At 41.6% G+C, this 22,089-nt stretch overlaps 1 protein-coding gene across 1 annotated transcript in view; it reads left to right on the top strand.

The window, feature by feature from the left end:
- The window catches only part of LOC103017090 (zinc finger protein 160-like), a 74,679-nt gene extending 60,556 nt beyond the window's left edge, over positions 1-14,123 (top strand). The window contains 1 exon segment of the mRNA XM_057533533.1: positions 9,795-14,123. Within this exon segment, the coding sequence (XP_057389516.1) occupies positions 9,795-11,461 (1,667 nt within the window). The 3' untranslated portion in view covers positions 11,462-14,123.
- Positions 14,124-22,089: the final 7,966 nt, after the last annotated feature.

The raw sequence follows: 22,089 nt of genomic DNA, 5'->3' as shown, positions 1-22,089 counted from the left end.
ATATAGTGTCTTTCCTTATCTCTTGTAACAGTCTTTATTTTAAAGTCTATTTTATCTGATATCAGTATTGTTACTCCAGCTTTCTTTTGATTCCCATTTGTATGGAACATCTTTTTCCATCCCCTCGCTTTCAGTCTGTATGTGTCCCTAGGTCTGAAGTGGGTCTCTTGTAGGCAGCATATACATGGGTCTTTTGTGTTTCCTGCTTAGATAAGTTCCTTTAGCATTTGTTGTAGAGCTGGTTTGGTGATGCTGAATTCTCTTAGCCTTTGCTTGTCTGTAAAGCTTTTGATATCTCCGTTGAATCTGAATGAGATCCTTGCTGGGTAGGATAATCTTGGTTGTAGGTCTTTCCCTTTCATCACTTTAAATATATCCTGCCACTCCCTTCTGGCCTGCAGTTTCTGCTGAAAGATCATCTGATAATCTTATGGGGATTCCCTTGTATGTTGCTTTTCCCTTGTTGCTTTAAATCTTTTTTCTTTGTTTTAAATTTTTGATAGTTTGATTAATATGTGCTTTGGCATGTTTCTCCTTGGGTTTATCCTGTATGGCACTCTCTGCACTTCCTGGACTTGATTGGCTATTTCCTTTCCCACGTTTAGCGAAGTTTTCAACTATAATCTCTTCAGATATTTTCTCAGACCCTTTCTCTTTCTCTTCTTCTTCTGGGACACCTATAATTCGAATGTTGGTGCATTTAATGTTGTCCCAGAGATTTCTGAGACTGTCCTCAATTCTTTTCATTCTTTTTTCTTTATTCTGCTCTGTGGCAGTTATTTCCACCATTCTATCTTCCAGGTCACTTATCCATTCTTCTGCCTCAGTTATTCTGCTGTTGATTCCTTCTAGAGTATTTTTAATTTCAATTGTTGTGTTGCTTATCACTGTTGGTTTGTTCTTTAGTTCTTCTATGTCCTTGTTAAACGTTTCTTGTATTTTATCCTATTTCTGAGATCTTATTATTTTTTTTTTATAAATTTACTTATTTTTGGTTGTGTTGGGTCTTCGTTTCTGTGCGAGGGCTTTCTCTAGTTGTGGCAAGCGGGGGCCACTCCTCATCACGGTGCACGGGCCTCTCACTATCGCGGCCTCTCTTGTTGTGGAGCACAGGCTCCAAATGCGCAGGCTCAGTAGTTGTGGCTCGCGGGCCCAGTTGCTCCGCGGCATGTGGGATCCTCCCAGACAAGGGCTCGAACCCGTGTCCCCTGCATTGGCAGGCAGATTCTCAACCACTGCACCACCAGGGAAGCCCTGCTGAGATTTTAGATCATCTTTACTATCATTACTCTGAATTCTTTTTCAGGTAGACTGCCTATTTCCTCTTCATTTGTTTGGTCTTGTAGGTTTTTACCTTGCTCCTTCATCTGCAGCGTATTTCTCTGTCTTCTCATTTTGTTTAATTTACTGTGTTTGGGGCCTCCTATCTGCAGGCTGCAGGGTCGTAGTTCCTCTTACTTCTGGTGTCTGCCTGCAGTGGGTGAGGTTGGTCCAGTGGCTTGTGTAGGCTTCCTGGTGGAGGGGACTGGTGTCTCCGTTCTGGTGGGTGGAGCTGGATTTTGTCCCTCTGATGGGCAGGGCCACGTCCGGTGGCTCTTTTTGTGGTATTTCTGAGCTTAGTATGACTTTAGGCAGCCTCTCTGCTAATGGGTGGGGTTGTGTTTCTGTCTTGCTAGTTGTTTGGCATGAGGCCTCCAGCACTGGAGCTTGCTTGCCATTGGGTGGAGCCAGGTCTTGGTGTTGAGATGGAGACCTCTGGAAGAACTCTTTCCAATTAATATTCCCTGAGGCCACGAGTTCTCTGGTCATCCAGCGTCCTGGACTAGGCTCTCCCACCTCAGAGACTCAGGCCCGACCCCTGTCCGGAGCACCAATACCCTGCAAGCTGCACGGTGTGGAAGAAAAGGAAAAGAAAGAAAGAAAACAGACACACACAAAGAAACACACACACAGACGAAAACAAACAAACGAAAAAGAAAACGAACAAGCAAAACCCCAAGACAAATGTTAAAAACAAACCAAACAAAAACGCACAAAGAATCACACATACACACACACACACACACACACACACAAAAGAGAGAGAGATAACAAAAAAGAAGAGAGCAGCCAAACAAATAAACGAACCCCAAAATGAAAACAAACACTAAAAACTAAGCTACCAAAACAAAAAACTAAAAACAAAATCAGAAGCAGAAATCGAACTCTCGGTAGGTGTCTGGACCTGCTGTGGGCACTGTGGGGCCAGCTTATACTCTGACCTGGCCCAGCTCCTACGGGTACTTGCCCCCAAAGTCCACAGCCTCAATTGTGGGAACACTCGTTGTCTATTCAGATATTGCACAGATGGAGGGTTTGCCAAGCCGATTGAAGGGATTTAATCTGCTGCTCTTGTGGCTGCATGGAGAAATTTCCCTTTCTCTTCTTTGGTCGCACTGCCCCAGGAGTTCAGCTTTCGTTTTGGCTCTGCCTCTGCATTTGGGCCACCCTCAGGAGTCTCTTCCCCACCCAGGCAAGAGGGAGCGAAAGCAGTGGCTGATTAGGGCTCACTTGCTCACCCAGGCCAGGGAGGGGGAGGGATACGGCAGTCACAATTGGGATGTACGGGGAGTGCCTTTGGCGGCAGAGACCAGTGGGAATTTGCAACAGCCTGAGGTGTGCTGTTCACTCTCCCCAGGAAGTTGGCCCCAGATCGCTGGACCGTTGGCAGTGGCGGGCTGCACTGGCTCCTGGGAAGGTGTGGGCAGTGACCTGAGCTTGCTCACAGGACCCTTGGTGGCAGCGGTGGCAGCAGTAGCCGTCACGCCCACCTCTGGGGTCCAAGATAGCAGGCACAGCTCTCACCCGGCCCTAGAGCTTGTGTAGGCTGTGCCCTGCTGTCTGTGAGCATGTGGAGAAAAGCTCCTAGGGCGGCTGTGCCCCTCTCCTCGTGCACCCTGCAACAATGGTCCCTTGTCTATCTGGCAGGCCCAGGTTTCTTTCCAGACTCCCTCAGGCTGTCTTCTCACAGCTAACCCCCATTCCTCTCTCCCTGGGGTCTGACCTCCGAAGCCCGAGCCTCAGCACCCAGCCCCCACTCGCCCCAGCAGGCAGGCAAGCGTCTCAGGCTGGGGAGTGCTGGTTGACACTGATCCTCTGTGCGGGATTCTCTCTGCTTTGCTCTCCGCACCCCTGTTGCTGCGTTCTCCTCTGAGGCTCCAAAGCTTCCCCTTGTCTCTGCCAGTGGGGGGGCTTCCTAGCGTGCAGAAACATTTCCTCCTTCACAGTGCCCTCGCAGAGGCGTGGGCCCTGTCCTGATTCCTGTGTCTCTTTTTTTTTTTCCTTTTTTCTTTTGCCCTACCCAGTTACATGGAGGTTTTCTTGCCTTTTTTGGAAGTCTGAGGTCTTCTGCCAGTGTTCAGTAGGCATTCTGTAGGAGCTGTTCCACATGTAGATGTGTTTTTGATGTATCTGTGGGGAAGAAAGTAATCTCCACATCTTATTCCTCCGCCATTTTCTGAGACTTCTCTATCAATGTTCTTTATCTTTTCAAAGAACCAGGTTTTAGTTTCATAGATCTTTTCTTTTTTCTTTTTTTGTTTTTGGTCTCTATTTCATTTATTTCTGCTCTGATCTTTATATCTTTCTTTGGGGTTTTGTTCTTTTTCTAGTTCCTTTAGGCATAAAGTTAAGTTGTTTATTTGAGATTGTTCTTGAATCCTAAGTTTAGCTTGTTTTGCTGTAAACTTCACTCTTAGAACTGTTTTTACTGTGTCCCATAGGTTTTGGGTCATACTGTTTTCATTTTCATTTGTCTCTAGGTTTTCTTTTTTTTTTAATTTCCTCTTTGATTTCTTCAGTGATCCACTGGTTGTATAGTAGCATATTCTTTGGATTCCACATCTTTGTGTTTTTTTGCAGCTTTTTTGTTTTTTTGTTTTGTGGGTTTTTTTTTTTTTTAGTTGATTGCTAGCCTAGATGCTTGATATGATTCCAGTTTTCTTACATTTACCGAGGATTGCTTTGTGACCCAGCATGTGGTCTGTCTTGTAGAATGACCCATGTGCACTTGAAAAGAATGTGTATTCTGCTGCTTTCAGGTGGAATGCTCTATAAATATCAATTAAGTCCATCTGCTGTATTGTGTCATTTAAGGCCTGTGTTTCCTGATGGATTTTCTGTCTGGATGATCTGCCCATTGATATAAGTGGGTGTTAAAGTCCCCCACAATTATTGTGTTGCTGTCCATTTCTCCTTTTATGTCTGTTAACATTTGCCTTATATATTGAGGTGCTCCTCAGTTGGGGTGGATATATATTTGGAATTGTTATGTCTTCTTTTTGGATTGATCCTGTGATCATTTTCTTGTGGCCTTCTTTGTATCTTTTAACAGTCTTTTTTCTTTTTCAAGTCTATTTTGTCTGATATAAGTGTTGCTTCTCAAGCTTCCTTTTTATTTCCATTTGCATGGAATACCTTTTACCACCCCTTCACTTTCAGTCTGTATATGTCTCTGCATCTGAAGTGAGTCTCTTGCAGGCAGCATATGTACAGGTCCTATGTTTGCATCCATTCATCCGGTCTGTATCTTTTGGTTGCAGCATTTAGTTCATTTACATTTAAGATAATTATTGATATGTATGTTTCTATTTCCATTTCGTTAATTGTTTTGGATTTGTTTTTGTAGGTCTTTTTGTCCCTCTTTCTTCTTTTGTTCTCTTTTTTTGTGGTTTGATGAGTATCATTAATGTTATGGTTGGATTTCTTTTTCTTTTTTGTATGTGTATGTATTAGAGATCTTTGTTTCTCGGTTACCATGAGGTTTTTGTATACTAGTACTTATGTTTATGTGCTTGTTTTAAGTTGCTAATCTCAAATGCATTTTAGATACCCTACATTTGTACTCTCCTCTTGGCATGATTACTGTTTTTGATATTATATTTTACAGCGTTGTTTTGTATATCTCTTAACTGCTCATTGTGGATACAGATGGTTTTACTACTTTTGTCTTTTAACCTACCTGCTAGCTTTGTGTGTGGATGATTTTCTGCCTTTATTGTATGTTTGCCTTTACCAGTGAGCTTTTCCATTTTGTGATTTTCTTGTTTGTAGTCAAGAAAGTCTTGTTGCGGTCTTTTCCCACTGGAGAAGTTCCTTTAGCATTTGTTGTAAATTTGGTTTGGTGTTGTTGAATTATTTTAGCTTTTTCTTGTCTATAAAGCTTTTGATTTCTCCATCAATCTGAAGGAGAACTTTGCTGGGTAGACTACTCTTGGTTGCAGGTTTTTCTCTCTCATCACTTTAAGTATATTGTGCCACTGCCTTCTGGCTTGCAGAGTTTCTGATGAAAAATCATGTAATAGCCTTATGGGAGTTCTCTTGTATGTTTTTTATTGCTTTCCCTTGTTGCTTGTAATATTCTCTCTTTATCTTTAATTTTGGTTGTTTTAATCAGAATGTGTCTTGGTGTCTCCCTTCCCAGATTAGAGAAGTTTTCAGCTATTATCTCTTCAAATATTTTCTCAAGCCCTTTCTCTCTTCTCCTTCTGGGAACCCTGTATTGCGAATATTAGCACACTTGCTCTTGTCCCAGTGGTCTCTTAAACTGATCTCATTTCTTTTTATTCTATTCTTTTTTCCCCTTTGGTGGCAGTGATTTCCCCTACTCTGTTTTCCAGCTCACTGATCCATTATTCTGCCTCATTTCGTCTATTATTAATTTGTCATATTTTTCATTTCAGTTATTGTATTTTTCAATTCTGCTTCATTGTTATTTATAATTTCTAAGTCTTTGTTAAAAACTTCTCATTTCTCACATTGTGCATCCATTCTCCTACCAAATTCTTTGATCGTCTTTACGATTATCACTCTGAACTCTTTCTTGAATAGTTTGCCTGTCTCCACGACACTTGGTTCTTCTTCTGGGTTTCTGTTTTGTTCCTTTATCTGAAACATATTCCTCTGTCGCCTCATTTTGTCTAAATTGCCGTTTGTATTTTATGTATGTGGTAGGTTTGTTACATTTCTCAACCTTGGAGAAGTGGCCCTCTGTAGGAGACGTCCTATGCATTCAGGCAGTGCACTCCCCTCTCGTCACCTATGGACCAGGGGCTATCTGGTCCCCAGGTAGTATGTGGCCTGCGTTTGCAGACTTGGTCTATAGGCTGCAGAGACTATAGTTTTCTTGCTTCTAGTGTCTGCCCCCTGGTGAGTGAAGCTGGTCTAGAGGCTTGTGCAGACTTCCTTGTGGGAGGGCCAGGTGCCTGCTCACTGGTGGGTGGTGCTGGGTCTTTGCCTCTGGTGGGTAGGGCCCTCTGGTGTCTAGGGGCATGGGAAGTAGCTGGGGGCTCAGGAAGTCTTTAGACAGCCTGTCTGCTAATGGGTGGGACTGTTCCCCTGCCCAGTGTGTTGTTTGGTCTGGGGGCGTCGGGGTCACAGCACTGGAGCCTACAGGGTTTTGGGTGGGGCCAGGTCTTGGTGTCAGCCTCCAGGAGAGCTCATGCAGATGAATGCCCCCTGATATGTCCACCACCAGTGTCTATGTCTCCTGGCCATGCTACAGTTGCCTCCTGCCTCCCCTGGAGATACTCTAAGACCAGCAGGTAGCTCTGGTCCATGCTCCTATGATATTACTGCTTTTGCCCTTTGTCCCGGTGCATGTGAGATTCTTTTGTGTGCCCTTTAAGAGTGAAGTCTCCATTTCCCCCAATCCTGTGGAGCTGCAGTCAAGTCCCGCTGGCCTTCTAAGCCAAATGCTCTGAGGACTCCGCTTCCTGGGGCTGGACCCCTGGGCTGAGCTGCCTCATGTGGAGCTCAGAACTCTCACTCCTGTGGGAGAACCTCTGTAATATAATTATTCTCCAGTTTGTGGGCTGCCCACCCAGGGGGCATGCGATTTGATTATATGGCCAATCTGCCCCTCCTTCTATCTAGTTGTGGTTCCTTCGTTAGCTGTTGAAGATCTTTTCTGGTAGGTTCTAGTTCAGTGGTTGCTCTTCAGTCAGTTGTGATTTTGGTGTGCTTGTGAAAGGAGGGGAACTTAGGGTCCTTCTCTGCCATCTTAGCTGCTATCCCACAAGAGTTTTTTTTTGGAAGTCTCTGTTCTATTCCAGCAGTCTCTCTGTCTATATGCCAGTACCACACTGTTTTGATTAGTGTATCTGTGGAATAAGTTTTGAAATAAAGAAGTGTGATACAACAAGTTTGTTCTTTTCAAGATTGTTTTTGCTGTTTGTTTTCTGCTGAGACTCCATATGAATCACAGGATGGATGTATCTGTTTCTTCAGGAAAACACTACTGGGATTTCACTAGGGAATGATTTGAATATAATGATCACTTTGGGTAGTATTGACATCATGGCAATATTGACTTCCAATCCATGAATTTGGGATGTCTTTGCATTTATTTTTGTCTTTTCTAAAATTTTCAGCAGTCTTTAGTTTGCAATATACATATCTTTACCTTCTTGTATAATGTTGCATCTAACTTTTTTTTTTTTTTTGATTCTCTTGTAACTGGAATATTTTTCTCATGTTCTTTTTTGGTTGTTCATTTTTAATGTTTACGAACCCAACTGAATTTTGCATGTTGATTTTACATCTTGTCATTTTTTAGAGCTCTAAAAATTTTAGCAGGTTTTTTCTGCAGAATATTCACGGTTTTCTACATATTAGATCATGTCAGTTGTATACAGAGATGATTTCACTCTCTTTTGCTATTGGGATATCTGTTACCCAATTTTCTGCCTCTGTGTTCTTCCTGGGACTTCCAGTAATATGCTTTTAGAAATATTGAGAGCAGGTATCCTTGTCTTGTTCCTGATCTTAAAGGAAAAGCTTTCATTCTTTCACCATTGAGTATGATGATAGTGCTGTGTAACTGCTCCATTGCAGGATATTTTCCAGCATAGTCTTCTACCTTTTCCTAATAAAGAACATACATCACACATGATGTCGAATCCAAATTCATATGCCCATTCCTCATTGGAGTTAGAAGCAGAGAAATGTGTATTAGTTGAGGAGGTGCCAACCAGAAACTTGGGAGACCTGGCCTTGCCTCAAATCCATCTTCCTGGCTGGCCAGGGTGTAAGATTTTTAAATGATAAGGGAGAGAGGGGAGGGGAGTGTCTGGAATCCCAGCTTTCCCATAAGATGTCAGCTGCAGACTTTTGAGAATCAAGTTGTGATTTCCTTTCTGATTATTCTGTATGTTCCTGCAAAACAGTTCCTAAATCAGAGTCTTGTGATCCCTTAACTTCCTTCTAGGAGACAGGAAAAGCAATAGTTCAGGCATTTTATTATTTACTTAGAGCCAAATGTGACTGGTTAAGAATTTCAATTCTCAGTTGACCCTCTGGTGTCATCAGTTTTTCAGTCCTCTTGGGATAACTGGTTGAAGCCCAGTTTGGGGTCATAAATCAAGGTACCAATTTAAGCTACCAATCATGGAAGTGATTAGATTGGACTTGCTTTTCCTTTGTTTCTGTATTCTCTCAATCCCCTAATTAGTAACTGCTTGAATCTGACTTTTTGAACTCAGGAATGGTCTAGGAGACTAAAGCCTTTTTTTTTTAACAAACAGGAAATGGGAGACTCAGAAAGGCTTTTGTAACCAGGAAGGCCCTGCAGATTCCTGTTCAGTTTCAATCCCCCCTTTTCTTTGGTACTCCTCAATCTTGAGATGAACATGTGTGGAAGAAGAAACAGAATAAAATTTTCGATAGAGAGGTTAATCAGACTTAGCAGGAGAACTCAGATTTAAGGCAACTTAACTTTTGAAAATTACGGTCCCCTACTCTACTGGTGGGTTGATTCAGTTTCTTTGTATCTGCATGTATGTACAGAAGAAATTCATTCATCTTTAGATGGATTTTTCCTGGTTTTTCTTTCTGATTTCTGCTAATAAAATTCATGTTCTTTATGATATGACTTTATCTGCATTATATCTTGTATGGTTTTCATTTGCATTTTTTTCAACAACGTTGTGTCTGACCCTAGTCAGTAAATATACAAAGTGCTCACTTTTTGTTTCTAGTATTTTGGAGCCATTAAACCAGATAATTAAGGATACTGCATAGGTAGGGATTGCTCTGTTACTGGCCATTAGATAACTGGAGAATATTTTATGTCTTAATTTATGTCATTTACAGATGATGGTCTTTTAGCATGTATTATGCAATACAACTGACAGGTACTACTTGTTAATGTTGTAAAATGCCTTTTCTTTTTGGGTACATAGTTCTATAGCAAAGATTTAGAAAAATACATTGTTTCTTAAAAATTGTTTTATCAAACTCTTCATTTTCTCTGTTATGTTTGTTTTACAGTTCTAAACAGCTAATTATATTATTAATTGGATAACTTTTGTTTTGGATTATTTCCCGGTACAATATATTGTCTACTTTAAAAAATTTATTTATGTACAGTAAGTATGCAGAATACATCGATAGTATATTTTTCTCCTCAATTATGAGACAGCAGTATGTTTACTGTTGGTTGGTATGTTCGTAGAGGTGATAGTAGAAAAATACTCTTTCTTTGAGACCCAACATAAGTTTGTCCAGTGTGAGTGTTTTTGTCATATGGTGTTTAAAACTAGGCTACCTTAAAGTATATTTGGATTTATGTTACATGCTTTCTTAAGTACAGAATTCTATTCCTTTAGTGTTTCCAAAAATTTAAGGTCATGGTTGGGGCATTTCATACCTATCTTTGGTGTAAGTATTACATTTGGTGTAATATCATGTATTCAACATGAGACATATATTTTTGAATTATTGTGAATGGGATACCTATGGTTCTTTATATCTTGTAGATATCTTCCCTATACATGTGATCAAGCAATTACAACCCAAAGTGAACAGTGATAAAGGAGAAGTATTCCAAACACCGATGTTGGGAAGACCTGAAAGCTGTAAAATCAAACATTTTCACCTCTGGGAAATCCAGGAAAATATGTATGACTTTGAGTGTCAGTGGAGAGATGATGAAAGAAATTACAAAGGAATGCCTGTAATCTGCAACAAAAATCTCACTGATGGGAGAGATCGACATAGTAGAAGGGGTGCAGGAATCAAGCCCTGTGGAAATAGGCTGGGCTTAAACTTTCAGGATAAACTGCAGATATTTCAAACTGATGGGATAATTTCTGAATGTGATGTAGTTGAGAGGTCTGTCAACAGCAGTTTCTTATTTTCACCACTTCAAAGAATTTCTCCTAGTGTCCAAACCAATGTTTCTAATATATATGGGAATGATTTTATGCATCCTTCAGTGATGACACAAAACCTTAAAGCACACAGGGAAAGACCTTGCAAATGTAATGAGTGTGGGAAAGCCTTTCTTAAGGGCTCACACGTCATTAAACATCAGACCATCCACACAGGAGAGAAATTAGATAAATGTGACATATGTGACAAATTCTTTGGTCGAAGTTCACAGCTTGCACGTCATCGGAAAATTCATCCTGGAGAGAAATGTTACAAATGTCATGAGTGTGGCAAAACCTTTAATGATGGCTCCACCCTTGCCAGACATCAGATAATCCACCCAGAAGCAAACTTACATAAATGTGATGTATGTGGTAAAGTCTTTGGTCAAAATTCATACCTTGTACGTCATCGTAATATTCATGCTGGAAAGAGAAGTTACCAGTGTAATGAGTGTGGCAAAACCTTTACTGACAGCTCAAACCTCAGTAGACATCAGAAAATTCATACAGGAAAGAAATTATATAAATGTGATATGTGTGGCAAAGTCTTTAGCCGAAATGCACACCTTGCTGGTCATCGGAGGATTCATACTGGAGAGAAACCTTATAAATGTAATGAGTGTGGGAAGCTCTTTAGTCAGCATTCACATTTCATAAGTCATAAGAGATTTCATACTGGAGAGAAACCTTACAAATGCAATGAGTGTGGCAAGGCCTTTAGTGAGAAGGCAATCCTTTTAAGTCATCAGAGAATTCATACTGGTGAGAAACCTTACAAATGTGATGAGTGTGGAAAGGTCTTTAGTCAAAAATCACATCTTCGACTTCATTGGAGAATTCATACTGGAGAGAAACCTTTCAAATGTAATGAGTGTGGCAAGTTCTTCAGTCGAAATTCACACCTTACAAGTCATCGGAGAGTACATATAGAGAAACCTTTCAAATGTTTTGAGTGTGGGAAAGCCTTTACTCAGGTCTCAACCCTCACTACACATCAGAAAACCCATACCTGAGAGAAACTATGTAAGTGTGATACATGTGGGAAGGTCTTCAAAATTCACACTTCAAAATTCACACCTAACCGTTGTTCAGAGAATTCATACTATGGAGAAATCATACAAATATCAGTGTGGCAAAGCTTTTGTGCATTGAACCTCACTTACCATCAGAGAATTCATACTAGAGAGAAAGCTTACAAATGTAGTGAGTGTGGCAAAGTCTTCAGTGTACTTTCAAGCCAAACTTACCATCAGAGGATCCATACTGCTTAGAGCACTTAAAAATATAATGAAGGGGACTTCCTTGGTGGTCCAGTGGTAAAGAATCTGCCTCACAATGCAGGGGACACGGGTTCGATCCCTGGTCAGAGAACTAAGATCTCACGTGCCATGGGGCTACTAAGCCTGTGCGCCACAACTACTGAGCTTGCGTGTCTCAACTAGAGCCTGCGTGCCGCAAACTACAGAGCCCACGCACTCTGGAACCCACGTGCCACAACTACAGAGCCCATGCATCCTGGAGCCTGTGCGCCACAACTAGAGAAGAGAAAACCCGCACACCACAACTAGAGAGAAGCCTGCACACTACAGTGAAAGATCCTGCATGCCTCAGTGAGGATCCCGCGCGCCACAACTAAGACCCGACACGCCAAAAATAAATAAATAAATAATAAATAAATCTTAAAAAAAAAATACAACGAAGGTGGCAGTGCTTTAGGAGGTCTTCACATCTTAGGCTTCACGAGAAAATTCATACTGGATAGAAGCCAGATAAATGTATTTAGTATAGTCAGGCCTTTAGAAAATGAATCTAGGAAGATTCCTCACCAGTGCCATGAATGTGAAAACCTATTCTCACAGCTCACATCTCACCAATATTCAGGTAATCCGCACTCTTCAGAATGTTACAAATGTACTAAATTTTGAATGCTTTTAGATTGTGCCTTAAACTCAGTGATCACCAAATACTCCACGTTTTAAAATGCAACGAATATGTCAAAAGTTAAATTATTGCTCACTCATCACTAGATATCAGAATATTTATCCTGAGTAAAACCCACAGAAATGTAATGTGTGTGGCAAGGATCTTACCCAGAAGTCACAAGATAGGAACATACTGGCACCATACCTCCCAAATGCACTGGTTGAGGCAAAACCTTTACCTTGAGTTCAAGTACTTGGCAATTGCAGAAAGTCCATATTGAAGAGAAGCTATGGAGATGTATGAATAGAGGCTTTCTCCAGGCCTTACAATGCACTAAGCTTCAGAGTACACATTTTTGAGAGAAACCACACAAAGCAATACGTGTCCTGAGCACTGTACTTGAAGATCAAAACTGAAATACAGAGGATTTATGCTGGCGAGCAAGCTTTCCGATGTAATGAATGTTGTAAAATTTTACATCAAGTATCCACACCTTTAGTGTGATGACAGAATTCTTACAGGTTACAAAGTATACACACGGAGAAACTTCATGAAACAGTACATCCTTGGGGTTTACCAAAGAACTAATATTTGGGACAGTCCTTACAAATGTAATGAATTTGGTAAATTTTTTGAGCAATTCTTACAACAGACCATCAGAGTCTTAGTTCTCTGACCAGGGATCGAACCCGTGTCCCCTGCGTCAGAGAAATGCATACTAGGAATAAATAAATCTTTAGTTCTCTGAGGTTAACTTGAGATATTACATACTGCAGAAGCATTACAAGTCACAACATGTTGAAACTTCTGACATGGTGTGTATATGAGAGGAAAAAGGACCCATGTGAAAATAACCGATTATCTTCAGTATATTAAAATTTAATTATTTGAGTTTTCTTGAAAAGGCTACTTACTATTTATGCTTTTCAACCTAAAGTTTGAAGTAACAGGGAAGAACAAGTCTGTCTCTATATTGGACCTTTTCCTTTTACTTTAACATTTGTATTCTATTGCTTTTGCTACAAGTGAATCACTAAAGGGATATTGCCTATAAGCTTAAATTATACATAATGGGCTATCTTTGGGAAACCTGATTCCCATGTAATGTGCATTAAACTAAAATACCTTTGTTTACCTCATGGGAAACCTTCTGTCCAGCCTCCCCTGTGAATGGCTTCAAGAAAGAAGAAATTAAAACATCCCCTCAGGAATCTGATTGGAACCAGGACTTTACTCCCTCCTCTTTTAGTATGAAAGAAGCCCGAATTCTAACTCAGGGAAGACAATTCTTTCGGACAGTAGTCCACCATCTTCTGGGTCTGCTGGCTTTCTGAATAACGCCACTATTGCTTGCCCCAACAACTAGTCTCTCAGTTTATTGGCCTGTTGTGTGGTGAGCCCTAAGAGCTTGGCCTTGTTAATATGTTGATTTCATGCATTCATTACAGGCCTTTCATGATGGTCTCTGGGAAGGAATCAGTAAGATGAGGGGGCCAACTTCATTAGGTGTGGTTCATTCACATCCATGTTCCCTGGAAAAACATGAATCCTGAATTACCAAATTCAGTAGTGTGTGAATTAGTGTCAGGGAGGGGCAGAGAATAATGTAAAACTAGGACATGAATCATCATGCTCATTATGTTCAGGGCGCCCTTCTGTTCACAGTGGGTTACAGGACAGAATGCTCTACCAACTGACCTGCACGAGAGCAGGCAAGACATTAAGGCACTGGGCTTTTCATGGGAGGAGAGTGACAGGTTATTAGGGACTGATGATGTGGTAGGAACAATGCACAGAAAAAGTTGGTCACTTCCTCCATTGGATGGCAGTAACTGTTGTATGTATGATTAAAGAAAAGTTAGTCTTATTTTTGGAAATTGAAGAGAGAGCAATTATTTTGAGCATCAAATTTAATCAGAACCAGAATAATATGTGTTTGTGTATGATTCACATTTAATTGCTGCTATTATCGTTTGCTACTGTTGTATTCATAGAATTACATTCTGAATGTATCATGGGTCTCCTGTTTTAATTAATAAAATATAATCACTTTTGTCATAACCCTGGATGAATCATGTTTATTCCATCAACACAGTTTTATCTCGTCTCAGTGCTTTGTAACAGCAGGTAAGAATGCACCGTTAGGCTCTCAGGTTTGAAAGAATCTAACAATTTCTTTCCAATATGGAATGAAACATACAATTTGGGGGTTACATACTCATAATTTGTACTCTCTACACTCTATTCCAGAATATTCAGATGGCTATAATGCAAATCCCATAGCAGTGCATTTCAGACTGACTTCCATTAATGTGCAAAAACTGAATCAAATTTAAATAAATTTAAAGATCTAATTGGCTTTATTGAATGATTGATACACTGGGCAGCATTCCACCTAGGAAATAGAGGTGCTCCAAGGAGCTGTAAAAAGTGGGAAAGCACATGATGTTGAGCATATTTTCATGTGCATTTTGAATTTGTATCTATGATAGATTTTTGGTTTGTGCTTTCTATGAAGTCTTTATATGCATATGGGACTCTTGGCACTTCCTGAACTTGGGTGACTGTTTCCTTTCCCAGGTTAGGGTGGTTTTCAGCTATTATCTCTGCAAATATTTTCTACGGCCCTTCCTCTCTTCTCCTTCTGGGACCTGTATAATACAAATATTAGTGCACTTGTTGTTGTCCCAGAAGTCTCTTCAGATGTCCTCCTTCTTCTATTTTTTCTCTTCAGCAGTGGTGATTTCCACTGCTCTGTCTTCCAGCTCACCGATCCATTCTTCTGCCTCATTTAGCCTGTTATTCTTTCTAGTGTATTTTTCATTTCAGTTACTGTATTCTCCAATTCTGTTTGGTTGTTGTTTATATTTTCAAAGTCTTTGTTAAGTACTTCTCATTTCTCAGGCTGTGCATCCATTCTCCTCCCAAGTTCTTTTTGATCATTACTCTGAACATTTTTTCAGTCAGATTTCCTATCTCCACGTCACTTAGTTCTTCTTCTGGGGTTTTGTCTTATTCCTCCGCCTGAAACATATTCCTCGGGTACCTCATTTTGTCTAAATTGCTATTTATATTTTTATGTATGTGGTAGGTTAGTTACATTTCTCAACGTTGGAAAAGTGGCCCTCTGTAGGAGGTGTCCTATGTGTCCCTTTCATCACCCAAGGTCAGAGCCCAGCTGGTCCCGGGGTAGTGTCTGGCCTGTACTTGTGGATTCATTTTGCAGGCTGTGCGACTGTAGTTTTTTTGCTTCTGGTGTCTGCACCCTGGTGGGTGAGGCTGGTCGAGAGGCTTCTCCCTGCCCACTGTTGGTTGGACCTGGGTCTTGGCCCTTTGGCAGGCCGGGGTATGTCTAAGGGCATGTAGAGAGGTGGCAGTGGGCTCAGGAAGCCTTTAGGCAGCCCATTGGCTGATTGGTGGGGCTGTATCCCCTGCCAGTTTGTTGTTTTGCCTGAGGCGCCCCAGCGCCAGACCTACAGGTTCTTGGGTGGGGCGAGGTCTTGGTGCCAAGAAGTCAGCCTCCAGGAGAGGTCATGCAGATGAATGCTCCCCGATGTTACTGCCATCATTGTCTATGTCCCCAGGGTGAGCCAACGCCTCCCCCCACCTTCCCAGGAGATCCTCCAAGATAGCAGGCAGGGGCAGTTCTTGCCCAGGCTTCCATCAGATTATTGCTTTTGCCCTTCATCTCCGTGTATGTGAGATTTTGTGTGTGTCTGTTAAGAGTGAAATCTCTATTTTCCCCATTACTCTGAGCTCCTGCAATCAAGCCCCACTGGCCTTCAAAGGTAAATGTTCTGGGGGCTCCTCATCCCAGTGCCGGACCTCTGGGCTAGGGGGCTTGATGTGGGGCTTACAACTCTCACTCCTGTGTGAGAACGTCTGTAATATAATTATTCTCTAGTTTTTGGGTCACCCACCCAGGGGATATGGGGTTTGAGTATATCGTGAGTCTGCCCTTCCTACCCATCTCATTGTGGTTCCTTCTTTATGTCTTTACTTATTAAAGAGCTTTCCTGGTAGGTTCCAGTCTTTCATCAATGGTTGTACTGCAGTTAGTTGTGATTTTGGCGTGCTCGTGAGAAGGGGTGAGTTTAGGATCCTTCTACTTCGCCATCTTGGCTGCTATCACAGAAGAGTTTTTTCCTAAAGTCTCTGTCTGCCTTTATGACAGTACCACACTGTTTCAATTAGTGTAGGTTTGGAATAAGTTTTGAAACAAGGAAGTGTGAGACCTCTCACTGTTCTTTTCAAACTTGTTTTTACTATTCATTGTCTCTTGACATTCCATAGGAATCACAGAATGGATTTGTTTTTTCAGGAAAACCCTGATGGGATTTCACTAGGGAATGAATGCTTTGAATCTGTTAATCACTTTGGGTAGTATTGACATCTTGACAATATTGACTTTCAATCCATGAACATGGGGTATGTTTCCATTTATTTTTGTCTTCTGTAAAATTTTCAGCAGTCTATAGTTTGCAGTGTACAAATCTTTCCCTTCTTTTATAATGTCATGTCTAAATATTTTTTGATTCTCTTATAAATGGAATTGTTTTCTCAATCTCTGTTTTGATCATTTTTAATTTTTAGAAACCCAATTGAGTTTTGCATGATGATTTTAAATCTTGTAAGGTTTTTGAACTCTTTCATTATTTCTAGAAGGTTGTTTTTTTTTTTTTAATTTCAGAATCTTCAGGGTTATCTACCTATTAGATCATGTTACCTGTGTACAGAGATGATTTTGCTTCCTGTTGCTATCGGGATGTCTGTTATCTCATTTTATGCCTATGTGTTCTTGGTAGGACTTCCAGTTATATGTTTTTAGAAATAGCAGGTATGCTTGTCTTGTTCCTGATCTTCGAGGGAAAGCTTCCATTCTTTCACCATTGAGGATGGTGAAAGCTCTGAAGAAAGACTGCGTGGAAGGACAGTTTTCGGCATACTCGTATACCTGTGTATAAGACTTTAAAGGCAAAAGGAGGGAGGGGAGGGGAGTGTCTGCGATCCCAGCTTTCCTGTAAGATCTCAGCTGTGCAGGCTGTTTGGCACCACATCATGATTTCCTTTGTGATTATTCTGTACGTGCCTGCAAAACAAGTTTCTAACTCACAGTCTTGTGATTCTTTAACTTCTTTCAGGAAGAGAGTAAAAGCAATAGTTGTGACGTTTTATTATTTACCTAGAGCCAAATGTGATGCGTTAAGAATTCCAGTTCTCAATTGACCCTCTGGGTGTCATCAATTTGTAAGGCTTCTTGGGGCACCTTGTTGAAGCCACAGTTTGGGGTTATAAATCAAGGTATCAGTTTAAGCTACCAATCGTGGAAAAGATACATGGTTCGGCTTGCTTTTCCTTTGTTTCTGCATTCCCTCCTTCCCCTAATTGGTAACGGCTTGAATCTGCTCTTTGGATCTCAGAGAAGGTTTAGGAAACTCAAGCCTTCTTCTATAAACAGGAAACAGGACACAGAAAGGTTTTTGTAACCTGGAAGGCCCCCCAGGTTCCCTTTGATATCAATCCTGCCTTTTCTTTGACGTTCATCAGTCTTGAGGGGAACAGGTATTGGATAAGAATGGGAAAATGTTGGACAGACAGGTTAATCAAACTCGACAGAAGAACTCAGATTTAGGGGGACTCAGTTTCAAAATCATGGTCTCTTACTCTTCTTTACTATTGATTTGATTTTTTTGTATCTCTGTTTGGGTATAGAAGAAACTCATCCATTGCCTATGATTGCCCTTTTTTGGTTTTTCCTTCTGGTTTCTGCCAAGAACATTCTTGCACAATCTCCTGGAATATTATGTTTTGTTGTTGTTGTTGTTTTTTGCTTCATTGGGTCTTTGTTTCTGCACACGGGCTTTCTCCAGTTGTGGCAAACGGGGGTTACTGTTCGTTGCGGTGCGTGGGCTTCTCATTGCGGTGGCTTCTCTTGTTGTGGAGGATGGGCTCTAGGCGTGCAGGCTTCAGTAGTTGTGGACACGGGCTCAGTAGTTGTGGCTTGTGGGCTCTAGAGTGCAGGCTCAGTAGTTGTGGCGCATGGGCTTAGTTGCTTCACGGCACGTGGGATCTTCCCGGACCAGGGATGGAACCCGTGCCCTCTGCATTGGCAGGCGTATTCTTAACCACTGTGCCAAAGTCCTGTATGTTTTTCTTGGATATAAACATGACAGTGGAACTTGTGGTACTTGTGGTATAATCAGTATGACACATTATAGAGCACATTTGTAATCCTGCTTTCTCCTGACAACATCACACTCTCTCCCTTTTCAGATCTTTTTCGTTTGTTTCATATCCATAGTATAATTTCCATAGTTAAAAATGGGGTGGTATCATGTTAATTCCTAAACCAATTCGTGTTTTCTTTTAAAATTAGTATTTTAGTTGCCATCGTACACTTATTTTCACACAGATATGCAATCACAAGCTGTGCGCCCACGTATGCGTACACCCTGTGCTCTGCTCATGCCCTTTTTCATTCCTGATCACTCCTCAAATGGAACCTCGATGTGAATGGAAACAGTTATTTATTTGCATGTTTAATTTGTTCTGTTGATCACCCCCATTTCCAGAGCACTTTTTCACCCATGCCTTCACCTTCCACGTTACTCACATTATAGAAATGATCCCTCTTTATCCATTGAACAACTTTATCTGGACAGTCGTGATGACTCAGAAACCACTTCCAGGAGGGATGGCTGAATAGCTTAGTTACACAGCTCACTTCTTGCATCTCCCTTGACATTTTCTGTCTAAACTGGTATTCGTGTTATTTTGTAGTTTTGTTTTGTTTTGTTTTGTTTTTTGGTTGCGTTGAGTCTTCGTTTCTGTGCGAGGGTTTTCTCTAGTTGCGGCAAGTGGGGGCCACTCTTCATCGCGGTGCGCGGGCCTCTCACTGTCGTGGCCTCTCTTGTTGTGGAGCACAGGCTCCAGACGCACAGGCTCGGTAGTTGTGGCGCACGGGCTTAGTTGCTCTGTGGCATGTGGGATCTTCCCAAACCAGGGCTTGAACCCGTGTCCCCTGCATTGGCAGGCAGATTCTCAACCACTGTGCCACCAGGGAAGCCCCATTGTATTATTTTGTAATCTGTCCTGTTTAAGAATAAGTTTTGGCCAATGGCTGGTCACATTGAAGTTTTCTCAGTCTGTAAGTCCTGGTTCTTGCACCACTTTGTGTGTCGGTTGGGTTAATGTACATAAACCTGTGCATCTCCTACCCTGATTTGAAAAATCGTGTTAATTTACCTCAAGCTTTTTAAAACAATTTAGTGCTGTTAGATGGCTTAGAATATTGCATGTTTTGTAGTAAGTACTCAAAAGTTACTTTTTAAGAAAAAGGTATGTTAGTATTCTGTCATGGTTTTCATGATACACCTTTGTCTGCATTATATCCTGTTTGCTTTTCATTTGTACTTCGTTCTCAACAACATTGTATCTGAACCCAGTTAATGAATATAGAATGTGCTGTTTATTCCATATATTCTGGTAACCATTAGGCTAGATAATTAAGGGTACTGCATAGGTAGGGATTGCTCTACTTACTGGCTGTTAGAGAACTGGAGAAAATTAATATTTTATGTATTAATTTATAAGTGGAATTTACAAGTGATGGTCTTTCAGCATGTCTTATGCAAAACAACTGACACATACTACTTGTTAAAGTTATAAAATGCCTTTTCTTTATGGGTACGTAGTTTTATGGCAGATACTTAGAAAACTATATTGTTTTCTTAAAAATTGTTTTATCAAATTCTTCATTTCTCTATATTGTTTTACAATTCTAAACAGCCAATTAGTTAAATTGGATAAGCTTGTTTTGGCTTATTTAGCATTACAATTTATGTCATCTGTTCTTTTTTTTTTCTTTAACATCTTTGTTGGAGTATAACTGCTTTACAGTGTTGTGTTAGTTTCTGCTGTATAACAAAGTGAATCAGCTATACATATACACATATCCCCATATCTCCTCCCTCTTGCATCTCCCTCCCACCCTCCCTATCCCACCCCTCTAGGTGAACACAAAGCACCGAGCTGATCTCCCTGTGCTATGCAGCTGCTTCCCACTAGCTATCTATTTTACATTTGGTAGTGTATATATGTCAATGCTACTCTCACTTCGTCCCAGCTTACCCTTCCCCCTGCCCGTGTCCTTAAGTCCATTCTCCATGTCTGCATCTTTATTCCTGTCCTGCCCCTGGGTTCATCAGAACCTTTTTTTTTCTTAGATTCCATATATATGTGTTAGCATACGGTATTTGTTTTTCTCTTTCTGACTTACTTCACTCTGTATGACAGACTCTAGGTCCATCCACCTCACTACAGATAACTCAGTTTCGTTTCTTTTTATTGGATGAGTAATATTCCATTGTATATATGTGCCACATCTTCTTTATCCTGTGTCATCTGTTCTTTTGCATTTATTTACAGTAAGTATTCAGAATACACCTATAGTATAATATATATTTTTCTTCTCAATTACGAGACAACAGTCTGTTTAGTGTTAATTGGTATGTAAATATCATTCTTTTAATTCATGTTACCAGTGATTAAAATGTCATCACAGTGTTTCTCAACTGTAGGTCACATTCATTCAAAAGACATGCAGTCAGGGCTTCCCTGGTGGCGCAGTGGTTGAGAGTCTGCCTGCTAATGCAGGGGACACGGGTTCGAGCCCTGGTCTGGGAAGATCCCACATGCCACGGAGCAGCTGGGCCCGTGAGCCACAATTGCTGAGCCTGCGCGTCTGGAGCCTGTGCCCTGCAACGGGAGGGGCCGCGATAGAGAAAGGCCCGCGCACCGCGATGAAGAGCGGTCCCCGCACCGCGATGAAGAGTGGCCCCCGCTTGCCGCAACTGGAGAAAGCCCTCGCACGAACCGAAGACCCAATACAGACAAAAATAATAAATAAATAAATAAATAAATAGATAGATAAATAAATAAAAAAGAAAATCCTTTAAAAAAAAAAAAAAAAGACATGCAGTCAAATAGTGAGTGTTCTGGATAACGAAGCAGGGTGGAAAAGAGGTCGAATCCCCAGAGGTGAGGGCCTCGTGAGTGTGCGCTGACGGGGCCCTGGGACCTGGTGGGAGCGTGTGCAGCCGAAGCCCCTGGTCACTGGCTCGGGAACCTGGAGACCCATCCCTCCCAGCACTCAGCCCCCCACATCCTCAGGAGAGGGGTACCCAGCCTCGGGGTCAGGGCCCCCCGGACACAAGTGCCCGCTCCACCATCCGCCCCTAAGGACACCTTCCGTGGCTTCAGCTGTTGTGCAAGGGGAACAGAGCACCAGGCACACAGCAGGCATCCAGTAGCTGCTCCCTACGAGGGCGGCCTTCCTTGGCGACGGGACAGGTGACCAGGGAGGGCTCCCCGTGCCCACGGGGCACCGCCCACAGCCTTGCGGAGGACACCGTGGGTTTTCTCTCCTCACTCCCCAGTTTTCACTCTTTTCCATGGACTTCCCTCCTGTGGAAACCTGCCAGTTCTCCTGTTTTTAACCCTCTGCCTGTAGAGATGGAGAGGCGTCTGTGATGGACCAGCTTGAACTCCCAGAACTGGGATTCTGCGAAGAACGCGTTTCCATAACTAGGTCGACTCCGAGACGGCTCGGTGCAAGTCAGCGATGGAACGCTCAGCTTGATAAAGCTGCAGGTTGGAAGGGCACCGACAGAAAAATCTTCATGTTAATCTTCCTCCCAACTCTTTAAACTGGTAATAATGACAGAACTGTTCCTATAATCATTTTCACCTCAGGGAAATCCAGGAAAATACACATGATTTTGAGTGTCATTAGATAGATGATGAAAGAAATTACAAAGGAATGTGTATGACCCATAATGGAAATCTCACTGATGGAAGAGATCAACATGGTAGAAGGGATGCAGGAATCAAGCCCATTGGAAATAGGCTTGGATTTAACATTTTGGATAAACTGCAGATATTTCTTACTGATGGGATAATATCTGAATGTAATGAA

Source organism: Balaenoptera acutorostrata, chromosome 19 (assembly GCF_949987535.1).
Source record: "Balaenoptera acutorostrata chromosome 19, mBalAcu1.1, whole genome shotgun sequence".
Classification (NCBI taxonomy): Eukaryota; Metazoa; Chordata; class Mammalia; order Artiodactyla; family Balaenopteridae; genus Balaenoptera; species Balaenoptera acutorostrata.
The sequence above is the reverse complement of the archived record's forward strand: the minus strand, read 5'-3'. Positions and strand labels throughout refer to the sequence as shown.